The 19,751-nt window shown below is 36.6% G+C and overlaps 3 protein-coding genes across 3 annotated transcripts; 2 read left to right on the top strand and 1 right to left on the bottom strand.

Annotated features, from left to right (window-relative positions):
• Positions 1–948: 948 nt before the first annotated feature.
• On the top strand, positions 949–2,114 carry GCK72_000130 (uncharacterized protein; the record flags this gene model as incomplete). The annotated part of the gene is made up of 5 exons (XM_053722288.1): positions 949–965; positions 1,032–1,244; positions 1,297–1,609; positions 1,654–1,925; positions 1,973–2,114. The coding sequence occupies 5 exons, from the start codon at positions 949–951 to the stop codon at positions 2,112–2,114; spliced, it is 957 nt and encodes a 318-aa protein (XP_053590933.1).
• A 9,644-nt stretch (positions 2,115–11,758) lies between these two features.
• On the top strand, positions 11,759–12,992 carry GCK72_000131 (uncharacterized protein; the record flags this gene model as incomplete). Its single annotated transcript, XM_003096769.2, has 5 exons — positions 11,759–11,835; positions 11,914–12,126; positions 12,178–12,490; positions 12,535–12,806; positions 12,851–12,992. The coding sequence occupies 5 exons, from the start codon at positions 11,759–11,761 to the stop codon at positions 12,990–12,992; spliced, it is 1,017 nt and encodes a 338-aa protein (XP_003096817.2).
• Positions 12,993–13,231: 239 nt separating this feature from the next.
• GCK72_000132 (uncharacterized protein) lies at positions 13,232–16,470 on the bottom strand (the record flags this gene model as incomplete). The annotated part of the gene is made up of 5 exons (XM_003096764.2): positions 13,232–13,435; positions 13,485–14,462; positions 15,589–15,726; positions 16,003–16,113; positions 16,354–16,470. The coding sequence occupies 5 exons, from the start codon at positions 16,468–16,470 to the stop codon at positions 13,232–13,234; spliced, it is 1,548 nt and encodes a 515-aa protein (XP_003096812.2).
• Positions 16,471–19,751: the final 3,281 nt, after the last annotated feature.

Raw genomic sequence — 19,751 nt, forward strand, 5'->3', positions numbered from 1 at the left:
TTTTCAACAACCAATCTCGCGAGAATTACAGAATGTGAAATTTTCGATGGAAAAACACAATTTCTGGATGATTTTTGGTTGGAATTTCGTGAAAATTATGTGCCTTACATTAAAATTTTCAGTTTTCAGATATTTTTTATCGATTTCAACATCCATCTTAGTTTTTAAAGATATCGGCGACAAAGGTGCTGCAGTTTCCTGGAATATTCAATGAGGTTTAGAGTTATTTTGTCAAGATAATTGCGGGAATAGACACAATAAGCCTTCTAGAAAATTTTGATAATCAAACATTGGTATTGATAGAACAATAGAATAAATAAAACAAAAAAAGAAGAGAACTTTCATAATTTTCATTTTTCAACTGGGAAAAAGTGAATAAAAATGAGGTCCTAAAAGACAATCGAGAGAAACTTAAGAATCGAGAGAAACTATGAAATGGGATAAGAAATGAAGAAATGCTTCATGACAACTGGAAAACAGATAAAAATGAGTTGCAAACAAACCGTATCGAGAGAGAGAAAGCGGGTGTAAAATGGATGAAAGAAAGAAAGAAACAATCATAATTTGTAATACTTTGAAGGGAGTCGAGGTGATCAGAAGCGGCTTTGAGGCCATCCAGGTTTCTGCAAAAAGATAATTCATAATTAAAAACTAAAGACAGTTTCAATATTTTCACAGATGTAAGAGCGCTACAACAGTCTCAGTCCTGACAAGTTCAAAAATCAATAAAGCTGGAATATTGAACGAGTGTGTAGTCAGTATCTCTAGAATCGGGAAATCCTGTGTACGGAGTGTTTGCAGACGCAGAGTGCCCGTTGGCCGTAGTCATCACGTTAGAACTAACTGTTCGACCGTATTTGTCTATTGATTTTTCTTCTGTCTGGCTCGATGAGTTCTATAAAGTTGCTATCGTTCCCTTTTCTGATATTCTCAGAAATCATTCGTTCAATGGGGTTAATGGAAATGTAAGTCTAGCAGTTGAAAAATCAGGAAAAATAGATTTCTCTATATTTTTCAATTTTAATTTTTAGATTCGAGTTGTCTCAAGTGTCTCGTCGCGTACTCAATTGCTTGCATCTTTCAAGAATTCGGGTTCAAACTGTTCAAGTAGCGAGCTTTCCTGCTGTCATATGTATCCGTGAAACAGAGTGCCCTCTAGATGAAAATTTCATGATTCATTTCGTTCAAACACCTAAACCAGTAGTTGATCAGATGACAGTGAACAATGTTCGCATTAATGTTTGGTTAGTTAGAAATGACTCAGTTTGAGTTTTGATTTAATATTGTGAATTACAGTGAAAAGAACGCAAGGCTGAAAGTCATTCATTGTAATTCCAACCAATTCGGATACGGTCTTGTGCATGTGTTGACCCATTTTGACAAAATATTTTACCGAATTGATTTTGCATTCGGATTTGAACTGAATACACTGAATTCAATGAGAGGGTTACTGTGTCATCCTATCTTTAGAAAATGTGATTACGTGCAGTTTCGCGGGGAAAATGAGACATTATCAAATGAGGACTGTGAATATCTATTGGAGAAGACTCAGCCAACCACTGGAATCACTATATTTTGCAAATTGAGTCCTGACTTTGACTATAAAAAGGTGAGTAAGGTTTTAGAAAGACTACTATCCACAACTTTTTCTAGATCCTTCACTTCTCCCGCCTTCGTGTACCAAATCTAGGAAAAATGCCTCTTGAAGACTTGAAGGCGTTAGATAGTGAGATTGCGAATCTGGGGAATCACGAATTCACAGAATCTGATATCAATGAATTTTTACATCACTGGATCAAGGGAAACAATAGGAAACTAAGACGCCTTAAGTTAGACGGATTCAGGGAAGCGCCAGACTGGGATATCTTATTGAAAGATGTCGTTCATACGGAATGGAATTCAAAACAGAGAGGAAGATATTACAAGTGAATTGTCACCTCAAATACTCAACTGTTAGTTTTCTATTTTTCAGATCTAAATACACTGATGAAGTTGAAACCATCGATTGTGAGGACGGAAAAGATTTCAAAAATAAGTATGGACAACTGGCTACAGTAGTCTATCATTCAGAATTCTTGGATTTTCTCATTTGGAATGACAGATTCCCAGAATAATTCGAATAATTCTAATTGTGTTGAATGTTCGAAATTTGATTTTTTCAGTTATCTAATCATTTTCCTCTTCGATTTCTGGTTGTTTTTGAGAAATATCGGAAAACTGAAGAGGAAACTCTCAAAATCAGTTATATCATAAGTTTCAAATTAAATTTACCGTTCTGCTGCTTTTTTTCAAACAAAAAATTAAAATACAAATGTATTGCTTAACTAACCTGATGTCTTGCTTAACTAACCTGAAATGTGATTTCGATAAAAATATTCAAATCACCTTCTTATTTTTATTTCTTTTGCACACAAAAACAATCAATTTTTCATTGTTGGAAATCTCCAATAGATATTCACATTCTTCATTCGACAATGTCCCATTTTCCCCTCGAAACTGCATATAATAACATTTTCTGAATATCGGATGACACAGTATCCCTCTCATAGTACTCAGTGTACTCAGATGAAATCCAAGTGCAATATCCATTCGATAGAATATCTTATCTAAATGAGCCAACACATGCAAAAGTCCATATCCAAATTGGTTGGAATTGCAATAAATTGTTCTTTCATCTGTATTTTTTTCACTGTAATACATAGCTTTTATGACGGAAAGAAATTCTAAGATACTGACCAAACATACAGATGAACATTGTTCACTTTTATCTGACCTACTACTTTTGACAAATTTAATCGCGAACTCTTTTTCTGTCAAACTATGTTCTTCATAGAAACCAATCAGATCGAGTTCTCCACACAAAACACCGATCCATCTAACCGGAATTCTAGCTAGAACAAGGCAATTCAGCATCCGACGAGACACCTGAGACAATTCGAATCTGAAAGGCAACATAGCTATAATTGATTGATTACTGGTACTCAATTTCTCAAATACTCTAAATGTTTGATACCTAGAAATTATTGATTTCACTCGACATTACTTACACTTCCATTATTCCCATCGAACGAACGATTTCTGAGAAAATCAGCACAGGAAACGATAACAACTTCATAGAATTCATCTAGAAAGTCAAAAAAGAGAATCAATAGCCGGGTGCGTTTGAATGTGTATTATTCTTGAGCGACGACACACACTCACCGTCTGCAAACATGCTATTTATCGATTTCTTCGGCTCCAAGAAATATTCGATTAGATTTCTATTTTGTAGTTTATAACAGAGTTGCATGGAAGTTAAAATTCCTTATCCGGAAGTCGGAAGTGATTTTTCTTATCCGGAAGTCGGAATGATAAAAATGCCCGAAAGTCGGAAGTCGGAAGTCGGAATTCCATGCAACTCTGGTAGATACCGCCTGTCCTCCCCGATTACGTCATCCCGTCAATCAACAAATATATCAATTTCTCATTCCAATCGCTTTTCATTATATTGTCATAAAGTAAGCACAGTCATTTTCATCTGAATTCAATTATTGTTCGAATAAAAGTTTTTATTTGATTTGAACTTATTTAGATTTGAGAAAAGACTAATCGAGTCAGTTCTCACTTTCATCCCTCCAAAAAGACTCTAAAACTCAATCGGCATTTCCAGAGAAGTGTTGAGGAAACACCACAATCGACGCCAATTTTCTTACTTCTAATTTTTTCTAACTTCTAATTATTTCCACTCGTTTTCAGTTTATTCAGTTAATTTCGAGAAAACAACAATAAATCCCATTTATCCAGGTCGAATACGTCAATTTCAGCACCACCGCCGTCGATTTCTTCAAAATTCAGGCGAGAATGGCCAAAGTCGATATAAATTTGATGGAAATATGAAGAAACTGAAAAAAAAACTCATAACTTTTTCGAAATTCTCACTAGAAATCATCCAGAGCGGTTGTTTTTCCTCCGAACACTTCATATTCTGCAATTTTGGCAAGATTCTCTTTTAGAAAATGAGATGGAAAACACTTTTTCTCATGGAAAACTGTTTGAAAATCAGCTCACATTTGAAATGTTTAGCTGAGAATCATTTTTAATAATTTCTATTTCAAAAAATCACTTTATACTGAGAATTCGAACGAGAAAATTGGGTTTTTAAGTGAAAAATTGAATTTGTTCTGTTAAAAACCTAATTTCTGACAATTTTAAACTCAAAAACCAGCATTCCAATCTGAAAATCAAGATTTTCAGACATTTCTGAATTTTTTACCCGAAAAAAATAACTCAAAAACACCAGTTTTCGTTATTTTCCTATCATCTTGACTAAAATTCAGTAACCGCGCTCCACCGAAACCCGAGAAGAGAGTGTGACAAGCGAAGAGACGCAGAGTGCGAGAGCGATAGGTTTCGGTAACGAGGAAGTGCTGATTTCCAAGCTTTTCCCATTTTTAGCGGAAATTTGTTATTTTTTCGAATATTTCACCCAAAAATTACCATAAAAATCGATATTTTTATCTGAAAACTGTAATTTTCAGTCTGAAAATTGATAGTTTCCATCGGAAAAGTGAATATTTCCAACCGAAAATCTGAAAAATGTCTGGGTCTCTCATTTCCACACACTCTTTTCTCACTGTCTCAATGGAGCGCGCTTGCTATTCTCATCATTTTTTCAGATAGCCCAAAATATCTTCAGAGTTCAAAAAATCCTTCAGGAGATTCTTAAAGGATATCCGCAGATTGGTTCGAATCGAATCTTACTGACTGATACAGCATATCTTTTTTGGTTGAAAATGAGATGGGGGATAAAATAAATTTTTTGCAGTGCAAATTTTCAGAAAAACCGATTTTCAGAATGAGACTCAAAATTTCTGGAAATCATAGAATCGGGGGCGCTTTTGGCGTCTTCCCAATCGGGCCGCCCACAACAGGGTTACTGTAACGATGCCGTCAGAGCCAGAAGTCGTCTGGGGCACCGTCGACGCATTTCTAAAAAAACTGAATCCGGCTAGAAATGAGTCTGGCGCGCTCTCGGCGCTTTCGCATCGAATAATCGAGACTTCTGGAGCGCTAACGTTGAATTTCCAAAACATGAGCTGGCGCGTTGTCGGCGCGTTTCGAGTTTCACGGAATTCAGTCAGACCACTCAAAAAATAGAAGGGAACGGGCCTGAAGTTTCGAGAAGAATTTTATATTCTCAGTTCAGAACTGAAAAAAAAACTTATTTTTTTGAAAATTTTCCGATTTTTTGTAGATTTCAAAGGTTTTTGAGGAATACATTCCAGAAAAATCATCGAAAATTTTTTTGCAAAAATACCGTAGTAAAAAACCCTATTCTAGTCGTTCCGGCTAAAAACGCGCCAACAGCGCCCCCGATTTTATGATTCCCAGAAATTTTTAGTTCTCAGAAGGCGCCAATGGCGCGCCTGACTCATTTCTCGCCGGATTCAGTTTCCAACGCGTCGACGGTGCCCCAGCCGACTTCTAGCTCTGAGGCAATGTTACAGTAACCCTATTCTAGTCGTTCCAGTTGAAAACGCGCCAACCGCGCCCCCGATTTTATGATTCCAAGAAATTTTGAGTTCTCAAACCGCTTTTCAGAAGTTTTTCACCGAAAAAAACCACTTTTTCTCAAAATTTTCAATTTAATATTTTTTTTATCCCCCATCTTCTCAATTTTTCACCAAAAAAAGATATGCTGTATTAGCCAGACTGGTTCGAACCAGTCTGTTGATCTCCTTCACCACGTAGAGGTTCAGCATAATAAGAAGGAGGAATTTCGACGGATTTGTGAGATGAGATTTCGGAAAAATAAATTTATTGGTTTTTTTCTGATTATGTCTATAAAATAGTCGATGAAATGACTATTTGAGAAAAAAAATCAGAAAAATAGGAAGCGCGCTCTACCGAAACTAGTAAACATGTGTATTTCAGTAGAGCGCAATTGGGGAATTTTGATAGCGGACAGAAATTGAAATTTTAAGATTTTTAGGCCATAAATCCAGAAAATTCTCCTTTTTTTCAAGCGGCCATTTATTCTTTTTTGAGTTGAAAAAAAACGCGCCGAATGTGCGCCAGAAAAAAAACTATTTGATTCGGAAATCGAACTTTTCAGCTGCAAAACTGAAATTTCGTGTCAAAATCCGTAAGAATGCGTCAAAGGCACACCAGACATCATCCGGATTGTCGAAAAATTGTCAAATTTTCAACATTTTGAGATGAAAAACGCGTTGAAGGCACACCAGAGACATTGCAGTTTTTCCAATAAATTTTTCTGAATTTTCTCGAAAAACGAAATCTATAATCTCCATTTCTAGTGTGTCTAATTTCTATTATCGTTTCACAGTTTTCGAATTTAAGGCGTCACAGGTGCGCCAGACAAAAGAAGCTGGAATTTCAGAAATTTGAAGACAATTTAGAGGTTTTCAGAGCGAAAAATTGAATAATTCATCGATATTTTCTACAAAAATAGCTGAAAAAATCGGATTTTAAAGATGATTTGACTGTTTTTTCAATAAATTTTCATTCAAAAATCCCATTTTCCAGCTGTTCTCCGTCAAAAAACTGTTAAAATATCAAATTCCACTCTAAAACCCCTCAAAATTGCTTCCGAAACTCTGGAATTTCAGCTTTTTTCCCTATTTTCTCAGGTTCCCGGTATCCCAATCGTCGTCTTCAATCGCATCGAATTCATCGACTCCTTTCGACTTTTTTCGCAAAGCTGATTTTCAGGTTGAAAACTGGTTTATCACCGAAAACTGAAACATTTTGAAAGTTTTCAGCTTGAAAATCAGCTTCTCCGATCGAAAATTCATTAAAAATCTGCAGAAAGTCACATTTCTTCTGAATTTTCGTTGCGAAGCATGAGTTTGGCCATCGAATTTTCGAAATTCAAGTAATTTTTCAGAGCGGAAACACATTTTTGAAGATTTTTGAATCTGGAGTAGCGGCGATGATTCGGTGAGTAATCCGATTCGAAAGGAAAGGCGGATTTGGAGACGGCGACGATACTTGAGTGTATGCTGAGAAAATGGGAAAAGAAACTGAAAATTCTGAAATTTGAAGACAATTGGAGAGTTTTTAGAGCGGAAAAATTGAAAATGCATTGACATTTTTGATAGAAAAACTGGATTTTTTGCTTTTTTAAAGAGATTATCGGTTTCCCACTCTAAAACCCTTAGAAATTGTCTCCGAAACTCTGGAATTTCAGCTTCTTTTCAGTTTTCCAGCATTCTGGTTTCCCAGTCGCCCTCTCCAATCGCATCGAATCCATCGACTCCCGATTACACCGCTTCCCGACGTCATCCCTCCGAAACCATCCGTATCGTCAGTCCGACTGAAAAAAATATCATAATTCCAGAAATTTTCATTAAGAAATACCTCTTATCGTCGCCATATCCTCCTCATTGAATCCTCTCGAATCGGATCACTCACCGAGTCATCGCTGTCACTCCGAATTCCAAAATCATAGAAAAATGAGTTTCCGCTCTGAAAAATGACTTAAAATTCCGAAAATTCGATGGCCAAACTTATGCTCCGATAATTCAAGAGAAATGTGACTTTTTTGCATATTTTCCATGGTTTTTCGATCAGAAAAGCTGATTTTCAGGTTAAAAACTGGTTTATCACTGAAATAAAACATTTTGAAAGTTTTTAGCTAGGAAATCAGCTTAGACGATCGAAAAATCTGTTGGAAATCCGTTAAAAGTCACATTTCTTCTGAATTTTCGTATCGAAATATCAGTTTTCACATCGAATTTTCGGATTTCAGAGTCATTTTTTTGAGAAAAAAACACATTTTTCGAAGATTTCTGAATCCGAAGTGAAGGCGATGACTTGGTGAGTGTCCGATTCGAATGGATTCAATGATGAGACGGAGACGATGGCCGAGGGATCGGAATGCCGGAAAATAAGAAAAAAAACTGAAAATTCTGAAGTTTGAAGGCAATTTGAGGGTTTTCAGAGCGGAAACGTTGAAAATTCATCGATTTTTGACTGGAACAACCTGAAAATTGGAATTTTTGACGATTCGATGTAAAAATTCTCAAGAAACACTCAAAAAAAAGTCATCGAGTCGCCAGAAAAATCTAATTTTCCAGTTTTTCCAGTCAAAAAAATCAGTGAATTTTCAATTTTCCGCTCTAAAATGCTCCAAATTATCTCCAAATCTCAGAAATTTCAGTTTTTCCTGTTTTTTAGCATTCCGATACCTCAATCATCGTCTCTATCGTCGTATCCGTCTTCCCCTGAATCCATTCGAATCGCACAGCTCATCGGATCTTCATCAACATCATCTGAAACTCAAATTTCAGTTTTCTGTCTGAAAAAGTGTCAAATGCAACATTTCATTCCAGATTTATAATCTTTTAGACGGGTTTTCCCCTCAAAAACTAGTTTTCACTCGAAAAAATTATCAGAAAACCACTTTTTATGGGTTTTTGAGTGAAAAACTGTCGGAAAATGTATATTTCGGTGGAAAATGTTATATTTGACACGTTTTCAGCTCGAAAATTGAAATTTGAGTTTCAGATGACGTTGATGAAGATCAAATAAGCGATTTGATTCGAATGGATTCAAGGAGAAGACGGATTTGGAGACGGCGACGATAATTAAGGGATCGGAATGCAGGAAAACGAGAAAAACTGGAATTTCTGAGATTTGACGGCAATTTGAAGGATTTTAGAGCGGAAAAATTGAAAATTCATCGATTTTTTGACTGAAAAAACCGGGAAATTGGAATTTTTGACGATTCGATGCGAAATTTCTCAAAAACCACCAAAAAGTCATCGAATAGCTAAAAATTCCAATTTTCCAGTTTTTCCAGTCAAAAATATCGACGAATATTCAATTTTCCGCTCTAAAATGCTCCAAATTATCTCCAAATCTCAGAAATTTCAGTTTTTCCTGTTTTTTAGAATTCCGAAACCTCAATTGTCGTCTCTCTCGCCGAATCCGTCTTCCCCTGAATCCATTTGAATGACATCGCTCATCGGATCTTCATCAACATCATCTGAAACTCAAATTCCAGATTTCTGGCTGAAAAAGTGTCAAATGCAACATTTCATTCCAGATTTATACTCTTTTCGACGGGTTTTCCTCTCAAAAACTAGTTTTCACTGCAAACAATCATCAGAAAACCACTTTTTTTGGGTTTTTGAGTGGAAAATTGTCAAAAAGAGTATAAATCTGGACAAGAAATGTTATATTTGACACGTTTTCAGCTCGAAAATTGAAATTTGAGTTTCAGATGACGTTGATGTTAATTGGTTGAGCGATGCGATTCGAATGAATTCTAGGAGAAGACGGATTTGGAGACGGCGACGATGATTGAGGGATCGAAATGCTGGAAAATGAGAAAATATCTGGAATTTCAGAGATTTGAAGGCAATTTGAAGGGTTTTAGAGCGGAAAATTAAAAACTCATCGATTTTTTGACTGGAACAACCGGGAAATTGGAATTTTTTGAAAATTCGGTGAAAAATTTATCAAAAACCACCAAAAAAGTCATCGAGCCGCCAAAAATTCCAATTTTCCAGCTTTTTCCAGTCAAAAATATCAGTGAATTTTCATTTTTCTGCTCTAAAAACCCTTCAAATTGCCTTCAAATCTCAGAATTTCCAGTTTTTTTCTTATTTTCCCGGCAACCCGATTCCTCGATCATCGTTTCCATCATCAAATCCATCCAAATTGAATCCATCGCTTCTGAAATAATAAAAATTATCATTTTTATCAATTTTTTATCAGAGAAACCCTTTTCGACACTCCACTCCACCGCTACTCGACGTCCTCCATTCGAAACCAACCGAATCGTCCACTCGGCTGAAAATATATCATAAATTTCAGCCAACTTTACTACAAATTACCTCAAAAGTGTCCTCGCTGTCAGCTCCGTTTCTTGAAAAATCTGAAAATTGATGAGAATTGCAAGTGCGCTCCATTGAGACAGTGAGAAAAGAGTGTGTGGAAATGAGAGACACAGACATTTTTCAGATTTTCGATTGGAATTACTCACTTTTTCGATGGAAAATGTCGATTTTCAGACTGAAAAATAGAGTTTTCAGATTAAAATATCGATTTTCAGGTAGTTTTTTTGTGAAATATTCGAAAAATATGATAATTTTGCGCTAAAAATTGAGGAAAACTTGGAAATCAGCGCTTCCTTGTTAGCGAAACCCATCGCTCTCGCTCTCTGCGTCTCTTCGATCGTCACACTCTCTTCTCGGGTTTCGGTGGAGCGCGGTTACAGAATTTGAGTCAAGATGATAGGAAAATACCGAAAACTGGTGTTTTTGAGTTATTTTTTCGGGTAAAAAGTTCAGAAATGTCTGAAAATCTTGATTTTCAGCTCAGAATGCCGGTTTTTTGAGTTGAAAATCGTCAGAAATTAGGTTTTTAACAGAACAAATTCAATTTTTCACTCAAAAACCCCATTTTCTCGTTCGAATTGTCAGAATAGAGAGATTTTTTGAAGTAGAGACGAATTAAATAGTTTTTTGTCAGAAATAAGACGATTTTCATTCAGTTTTCGACAAAAAAAAATGTATTTTTCAGCTCGTTTTTGGTCGAAATTTCTAGAAAATTAAGTTTTCAGTAGTGAAAATTGCTAGAAATTCTTTTTATGAGTATTTCAAGTCGGGAAATCGAATTGCTTGCAGTTTTCAATAACCAATCTCGCGAGAATTACAGAATGTGAAATTTTCGATGGAAAAACACAATTTCTGGATGATTTTTGGTTGGAATATCGTGAAAATTATGTGCCTGACATTAAAATTTTCAGTTTTCAGATATTTTTTATCGATTTAAACAACCATCTTAGTTTTTAAAGATATCGGCGACAAAGGTGCTACAGTTTCCTGGAATATTCAATGAGTTTTAGAGTTATTTTGTCAAGATATCTGCGGGAATAGACACAAACAGCCTTCTAGAAAATTTTGATAATCAAACACAAAAGACCAACAATTTTATCAATGATATTTAACAACAAATAATAATGAGAAAAAAATAAGAAGATACGGAACACACGTTTTGAGATTCTACTGAAAAAATTTAATTTAATTTTAAAAAAATCAAAAATCAAAAAAAAATGTGAGAATTATTGGAATTTCTGTGGTGGAATTGGTGAACTCAGTCGTTTGTTTCTGGATCTCCTTGCTTCTTCAAAAAGATAATTCATAATTGTGTGAAATCGAAGAAATTGTGTGAAATCGAAGAAATTTAGTTGGGGAGTGGGGAAACATTGAATAAATGGAATTTAAAAAGGAGACCTCGATTACTATATAAAAAATGGGAAAGGAAAAAAGGAAGGAAAACAATGAAAAGAATATTGGAAATTATAAACGAGTGATGGGTCAGATTTGATTTGAGAAAAACGGAATAAACTAATGAGACTCATGGGTGGGGAAGACCAGAAAAAAGTGAAATTGGGAAGAATCACTTTGAAGTCAATAAGAATGGGGATAACTTGGTGGATTTGTCGAGAGTCTATTCTTTGGTATTGTCGATGGCTTCCTGCAAAATGTATTTGATTATAGGATTCGAAACTTCAAAAAGGTTCAATTTTTCTCAAGTTTGGGAGCCTTCCTTTCAGCTTACTTTAATTTTTATTGGAATTGTAAAGCTAGTGGAATTGTATATGAAAAACTGCTGCTCTCTCCTTAGGATTGCAATTCTAGGACCGAGAGAAATCGATAAATAGTGTGTTTGCACACGGAGAATGCGTCTTTGCACCAGAAATATACATATTCAAACAAATATTGATTCTGCTCTTGATTCTTGCACAATGAGTTCTATAAAGTTGCTATCGTTCCCTTTGCTGGTTTTCTCAGAAATAGTTCGTTCCATGGAGATAATGGAGATGTAAGTCTTTTTCAAGAAAAATCAATATATCCAAGGAACTCTTCTAGGATTTGAGAAATTGGGTCGATTTATTTTCAGATTAGAATTGTCTCAAGTGTCTCGTCGTATGCTGAATGTGCTGAATCTAGCCAGAATATCGGTTGAAACGGTTCATGTTGTCAATGGAATTGTGGATAAAATAACTATCTTTAATGAGAGCTGCACTGAAAGAAAGTTCGCAATTGAATTTCTTAAAACACCTCAACCAGTAGTAGGTCAGATGAAGGTGAACAACATTTCTATCGATGTTTGGTTAGTTTCAAATAATTTCTTCTCGAGAACAACTGAAACCGTTTATTACAGTGGGAAAAATACAACTCAACAAATTATTAATTGCAATTCTAACCAATTTGGATACGGCCTTGTGCATGTGTTGACACATATGGACAAGATATTCTATCGAATGGAATACTCTATTGGGATTGAATTGAGCACACTGAATGCAATGAGAGGAGTACTTTGTCATTCGATTTTTAGGAAATGCGATTATGTGCAGATTAGAGGGAGGAAAGAGACACTATCGAATGAAGACTGTGAATATCTATTGGAGAAGACTCAACCAACCACTGGAATTACAATTTTCAGCAAATTGAGTCCTGACTTTGACTACAAAAAGGTGAGTAAGGTTTTCGAAAGACTACTATCCAAACCCACTTCCAGATCCTTCACTTCTCCCGCCTTCGTGTACCAAACCTTGGTAAAATGCCTCTGGAAGACTTGAAGGCGTTGGATAGTGAAATCGCTAATCTGGGAAATCACCAGTTCACAGAATCTGATATCAATGAATTCCTCCATCACTGGATTGAGGGAAATAATAGAAAATTGAGACGACTAAAGTTAGACGGATTCAAAGATGCTCCAGATTGGGATGCTCTTCTGAAGGATATCTCTTATACGGAATGGAGTTCAAAAGAGAGAGAAAAGAACTACAAGTGAGTTATCAACTAAATTACCTAATCAACATCTCAGTTCTCAGATCTAAATACACGCATACAGAGGAAACTATCGATTGTGAGAATGGAAGGGATTTCATGGACAAGAATGGACAACTGGCTACTGTAGTCTATCATTCGGAATTCTTGGACTTCCTCATTTGGAATGACCGGTTCCCAGAATAATTCGAAAAATTCTGATTGATTGGGGTAAAACCACCGAAATTTCAACTTTTCATTGATTTCTAAATAATTTTTCTCTTGAATTTCTCCATTTTTTGACGAAAAATCTAGTTTTTCAAAAACTTTTTGCTTGGAGCTCTATTGAAAATTCAAAAATTTAGAAGAATCGCTCGATGTGTACCAAACGTGTAAAATTTTTTTTTCCACTTTTTCCCGACCTATACACTTAAAAAAACATTGCACTAGAGGAACTTAAACATGTATGGGCTTTCACCAACCGTGACAGTCTTCTCCTTGTTGGCAACGATTCCATTAACACATTGTTCGGTGAAGCTGTCAGCGCTTTCAGACAAAAGACGAGTGGAATGAAGCACGGTACGGGCGAGGATTGGCTTGAAGAAGTCATGCTCAAATTTGATATTGGATCCACCGACGGTCACAGCTCCCTGGAATATAATTGATAACAAAGGCAAAGAGAAGCTGAAAATTGTTTACTTGGTTACACAAAACCTGGGAGACGACAATGGTGATGGCCTCGCGGTGAGAATTCAGGTTTTCTGGCTCGTCCTCTGAAAGCGAGTGCTCTCCGAGTCCACATCTTAGTCCGGATCCCAAGAAGCTTCCCATTTTAAGGAAAACTTCGGCTACTGTCGTGAGTGCTTTGTGCACCTCGGCAAGAGCGTCTGGGGCTGCGGGAACCTTGAATTTGATTGGTGATATGACAAACCGGAGTTTGGTGAGTTCGGTGACGGTGGTGGCGAGCTTCTCGGCGAATCCCTTGCTGGTGTTGAGTCCGGTTCCGACGACGAGTTGGCAGAGATGTGGGAGAGTCGACTCGACACGGGCGATCAAATTTTCGAGTTGTTGCACATAGGTACAGAACTCTTGTCCAAGAGTCAGTGGAACGGCGTCTTGAGTGTGGGTCCGTCCGATCTTGAAGTCATCTTTGCACTCTTCAGCCTTGCTGTTGAGAGCAGCACGTAGTTTCTTCAGAGCCGGAAGAAGACGAGAGTGGATTTCAATGCTGACGGAGATATGCATAGCAGACTGGAAAGTAGCGTTTGCGGTCTGAGACATGTTAACATGGGCATCAGGATGAACTGGCGTCTTCGATCCGAGATTTCCTCCCATATTTTCGATGGCACGGTTGGAGATCACTTCATTGACGTTTGTATCCCAAGCAGAAGCATGCCAGACGAGAAGTGGGAAGTGATCGTCGAGTTTTCCGTTGACAACATCATCAGCGGCCTGGCTGATAGCGTCGGCGAGTTTCTTGTCGAGTCCGAACTCGGTGTTGACGAGAGCGGCGGCCTTCTTGAGGAGACCAAAAGCATGAATCACTGGGAGCGGCATACGATCTTCGGGACTTCCGATCTTGAAGCTCGTTTGGCATTGTAAACGGGCGGTTCCGGCTCCATAAAACTTGTCGGCAGGTACTTCGAGCTCTCCGAAGATGTCGCGTTCCTTGCGAGTCTGGAATTATAGAAAGGACTATTTAAGAGATTTTAACGTGAAAGTGTTGTTTTCAGCATGTTTTGAACAAAAAAAGACGCCTCATTATTATAGCTACAGTAACCCGTGGGTTTACACCAGTTCAATTTTGGGTGATTAACTCAACTAATTAGTGTAATTAGTTAAAAATTGGGTTGAAAAGTAAGAAAGTATCGACTTTTTCTCGATCTCTCTGTAGGAATACCGATTTTTCTTTGGCAAATTTCTGAATAATCAAAAAATGCTCCAAGGTACTAGAAAATAAGCAAAATCGACAGTCATTTTGACAAATTACATTTTCAGAGTGACTTATCAGCAATTTTCAGATAAAATCCTTGATTTTCAGATATAATTAGGTACGTGGGTTAACAGCTCAATTTTGGGTAATTAACTCAACTAATTAGGGTAATTAGCTTGAAAATTTGGTTAAAAAGTTAGAAATTTTTGATTTTTCCTCGATCTCTCTATAGAAATACCGATGTTTTCCTAGGAAACTTCTGAGTAACTGAAAATGCTCCAAAGTACTAGAAAATGAGCAAAACTGACAATCTATTTGACACATTTTCAGATTGACTTTTTTAGCAATTTTCAGATGAAATCCCTGATTTTCAGATCTAATTAAACATGTGGGTTTACAGTTTAATTTTGGGGTAATTAACTCAACTAATTAGTGTAATTAGCCTAAAATTTGGTTGAAAAATCGGAAAACAAGAAAGCACGACCATTTTTCTGCTTGATTGCTGGCTAGTTTTCACAGAAATTCAGTTTTTCAAGTACTTTTTGCCGAAAATATCTTTAGAGTTCAAAAAATCATAACTCTTTTTGGCAGGAAAATTCATAATGAAACTGCTTTTTGCATTAAAAAGTGGGATTTATCGTATATACCTCCTGACTAAATTGGGTTTGAAAAATATTCTTTTAGGATTCCGGAGATCTAAATACCGGACCACGAGTTGTCGTTCTACTTGAAAACACGGATTTTGGAGATTAGGACTTTTTGATAGCCGTTTTTGTCTTTTTAAAGACATTTTAATTTCTTGATCACCAATTTTATCTATCTCCGAGTATACAATTTTCCCCTTTTTCCCACTAAACTGCTAATCGTTACCTTGAAAATTTGATCAATAAGGCCTACAGCTTGTAAAATCGATTGTTCATCATCTTGTTCGATAAGCTTGATCTCATTTTCGAGTTCGGTTTGAACCTTTCTCACACTCAATCTTTCACCTTTCGCCATTCTTTCCAGCTGCAAATTGAGTTAACTTAGTGTTTTTGGAGTAAAAAAAGTTAAGTGTTCGTAGTGAAAAGATTTTTGTCATGTCATTGGTACAAAAAAGTCTATGGTAATTTTGAATTTTTCGAAGAAAAAACTGAAATAATTTTCAGTCTAGTAAAGACTACGCCGGTATGTATTTCTACCGGAATAATATAATTTTTGACAGTTTTTTCGGCTATTTCTGCATTATTTCATCGACTTCATCCATTTCTCTAACGTTCTTCGTATTGTCACCATTTTCCCTACCTCTTCCTTCCAATATACAGCATCTTTCTTCTTTCGTAGAAGATTCAAAACGACTCCATGTTCCTCTTCCATTTTTCGCACTTTGCTTCTTTCTTCAACAAGTTGTTTCTCCTGTAAAAAAGCAATTTTCCCGATTCTGACCGATTTTTTTTCTGAATTTCGAGGTTTTTGATTTCAGAACCTTTAAAAAGGCATTTTATGTCACTTTTCAAATTTTGGACATGATCAAAAGTGGCAAACACAGGAAGACAGAACGGGGTCTTTTATCAGGTATTTCCGAACAAAAATCTCAATTTCGGTTCAAAAATTGGGATATTGGAGCAGAACTAAGTGAAAGAAAAACATTCTCACCAGATTCGCATTGTCCGTTTCCCACTCTTTAGCAGTTTCCAGCAGGTAGTCCACCTCTTGCTGGTGGTACTCTTCCTTCAATAGGAGTGTGTTGTATTTCTGTTGTAATTCTTCCATTTTCTTATCTGAAATTTTGGAAGTTATGGGAATTTTTTATGAATATTGAGCTAATAAGTAATTTTCAGTGCTCTAAATTACCTAACAATGAGAATATTGATAAAATCAACAATTTTAAGGGCTCTAAAATTGGTTTGAAATACAAGTGGGTACTGTAGCTCCGCCCCTAACGGATATGCCACGCCCACTTTTTTGAATTTCGTACCAATTTTTGGAATTTTTGTGCCTTCGCTCCAGTTTGGACTGGAATTCCAGGGATACTGTAGTCCCGCCCATTTCCAAATTTGAAGAATGGTTTCTGGACTCCAAAAGTTGAAATTTCCGAATTTCAATCACTTTTCAGGTGGTCCCATCTCCAAAATGGTTTTGAAATTCAAGTGGGTACTGTAGCTCCGCCCCTAACGGATATGCCACGCCCACTTTTTTGAATTTCGTACCAATTTTTGGAAAAATTTTCAAATTTCGAACTCAGAGAAAAGTTTTAAAACTCGAAAATAAGCAGTCGGAGCTCTTTTTTCGCAGATATTCAGTTTCCTTTCTGAATAGAAAATCACAACGAGGAACCAGTTTTTTGGAATTTTCAGCAAGAAGTCCAGATTTTTCAAGCAAAATTGGAGATATTTGGGTCAGACATCCAAAAATATCCTCAAATTTTCAAGACGGACGACGAATGTTTCAGATGGAATTCTGAGTGCCTATTTCCAGAAAAATGATAACTTTCAGCATAAAATCATCAGTCTAAACACTAACTATCTTCGATACAGTGTGGACTGGAATTTCAGACATCCTGGGGTACTGTAGCCCCGCCCACTTTCGAATTTAAACAAGTTTTTCGTGGTTTCAGGGCTCACAAATCTGAAATTAACCATCTCATCTCCAAAATGGTTTTGAAATTCAAATGGGTACTGTAGCTCCGCCCATAACGGAGAAGGCACGCCCACTTTTTGAATTTCGTTCCAATTTTTCGGAGTTTTTCGTTCAAAATTCGAGACTTCAAACTGAGAAAAAAATTCGAAAAGCCGAAAATGAGCATTCGGTGTTCACTTTTTTTCAAATTTTCAGAAGGAAAACAACTGGAAATGCTTATTTCCGACCAAACTACTTCAAATTGAAGACTTTTTGGGCCCGAAACTGCTCGGATTCCCTCTTTTTTGAAAAAATATATCAAAATGTGATCATTTTTCTTCGAGAAATCCTATTCTGACCAATTTTTCATGGGATGCTCGAGTTTTCAGAGGAGAAATGAGAAAATGGTGATGAAAAATCATGAAAAAATGGTAAATGGTTTCTGGGCATCAGAAGTTGAAATTGTCGAAATTCAACTCGTTTCAAATGTTCTCACCTTCAAATGCTCCAAGTCTACTCTTCTCCAAAATGGTTTTGAAATTCAAGGGGTTACTGTAGCTCCGCCCATAACGGATATGCCACGCCCACTTTTTGAATTTCGTACCACTTTTTTGGAGTTTTTTTGTGAAATTTCGAAATTTCAAATTGAGAAAAAAGTATGAAAACTCGAAAATGAGCATTTGGAGCTCTTTTTTCGCACATTTAAGCCGGAAAAGGCGGGGAATGTCGTTTTTTTCAGCAAAACTACTTCATATTAAAGATTTTCTGAGTCCGTGACTGCTCGGATTCTCACTTTTTTGAAAAAATATATCAAAATGTGATCATTTTTCTTCGAGAAATCCTATCCTGACCGTTTTTTCATGGGATGCTCGAGTTTTCAGAGGAGAAATGAGAAAATGGTGATGAAAATTAATGAAATTAGACTCAGCGCGGTGGTAATCGGAAGAAGAAAAAAGGAGAAATACGGTATGCGTGGGAGGGGAATCAATCAATAATGCCACGTAGCGTTCTTTCGAGAAGACGTGTGACAATGTGAACGCCATTTGCTGTTTGTTTAGACATCCGTTTTGGCAGATGGTCGTGAAACTACACAGTACCCTAATTAACTAAATACCGTGTGTGACAGATGAAAGGTGCCGAATTTTCACGTCTACAAGGGAGATTACAATCTGATTGACAACGTGAAGATTGTGCGCGAACTGGATAGACTGAGCTATTTAGAGTCAACTAACTAGAGGGGTAATTATCGATTTCCATTTTTTTGAAAAATATATCTAAATTTGATAGATTTTTCCGGGGAAATCCTATTCTGACCGATTTTTCATGGGACACTCAAGTTTTCAGCGGTAAAATGAGAAAATGTCATGAAAAATCATGAAATTTGAGTTAGCGCAGTGGTAATCGAACGAAGAAAAATGGAGAAATACAGTACTAATTAGGGTCAACTAATTAGAGGGGTAATTATCGATTTTTCGTATATTCGCTACACTTTGGACTGGAATTCCAGGGATACTGTAGTCCCGCCCATTTCCAAATTTGAAGAATGGTTTCTGGGCTCCAAAAGTTGAAAATTCCGAATTTCAACCACTTTTCAGGCGTACTCATCTCCAAAATGGTTTTGAAATTGCATTGGGTATTGTAGCTCCGCCCCTAACGGATAAGCCACGCCCACTTTTCAAATTTCTTTCCAATTTTTGGAGTTTTTTGGTGAAAATTCGAGATTTCAAGCTGAGCACAAAATTTGAAAAGTTGGAAATGAGCATTCGGAGCTCTTTTTTCGCAGATTATCTGATTTTCAGTTTTTTTCTGAATGGAAAATCACAAGGAATAACCACATTTTCAGAATTTTCAGTCAGAAATCTAGAAAGGTTTCAGCATAAAATCATCAGTCTCAACACTAATTATCTTCGATACAGTGTGGACTGGAATTGCAGACACCCTGGGGTACTGTAGCCCCGCCCACTTTCCAATTCAAACAAGTTCTCGTGGTTTCTGGGATGTACTCATCTCCAAATTGGTTCTGATATTCAAGTGGGTACTGTAGCTCCGCCCATAACGGAAATGCCACGCCCACTTTTTTAATTTCGTACCAGTTTTTTGGAGTTTTGAAAACTCGAAAATGAGCATTCAGAGCACTTTTTTCGCAGATTTTCAGTTTTTTTTTTCTGAATGGAAAATCACAGGGAACATCCACTTTTTCAGAATTTTCAGCCAGAAATCCAGATTTTTCCAGTAAAATAGGAGATATTTGGGTAGACATTCAAAAATATCCTCCAATTTTCAAGGTAAACTAAGGGTTGACAGACACACAGACAGACGAATGTTTCAGATGGAATTCTGAGTCCCCATTTCCAGAAAAATGATGATTTTCAGCACAAAATCATCAGTCACTACACTAATTATCGATTTTTTGTGTCTTCGATACACTAGGATTT

This window comes from Caenorhabditis remanei, chromosome I (assembly GCF_010183535.1).
Source record: "Caenorhabditis remanei strain PX506 chromosome I, whole genome shotgun sequence".
NCBI lineage: Eukaryota > Metazoa > Nematoda > Chromadorea > Rhabditida > Rhabditidae > Caenorhabditis > Caenorhabditis remanei.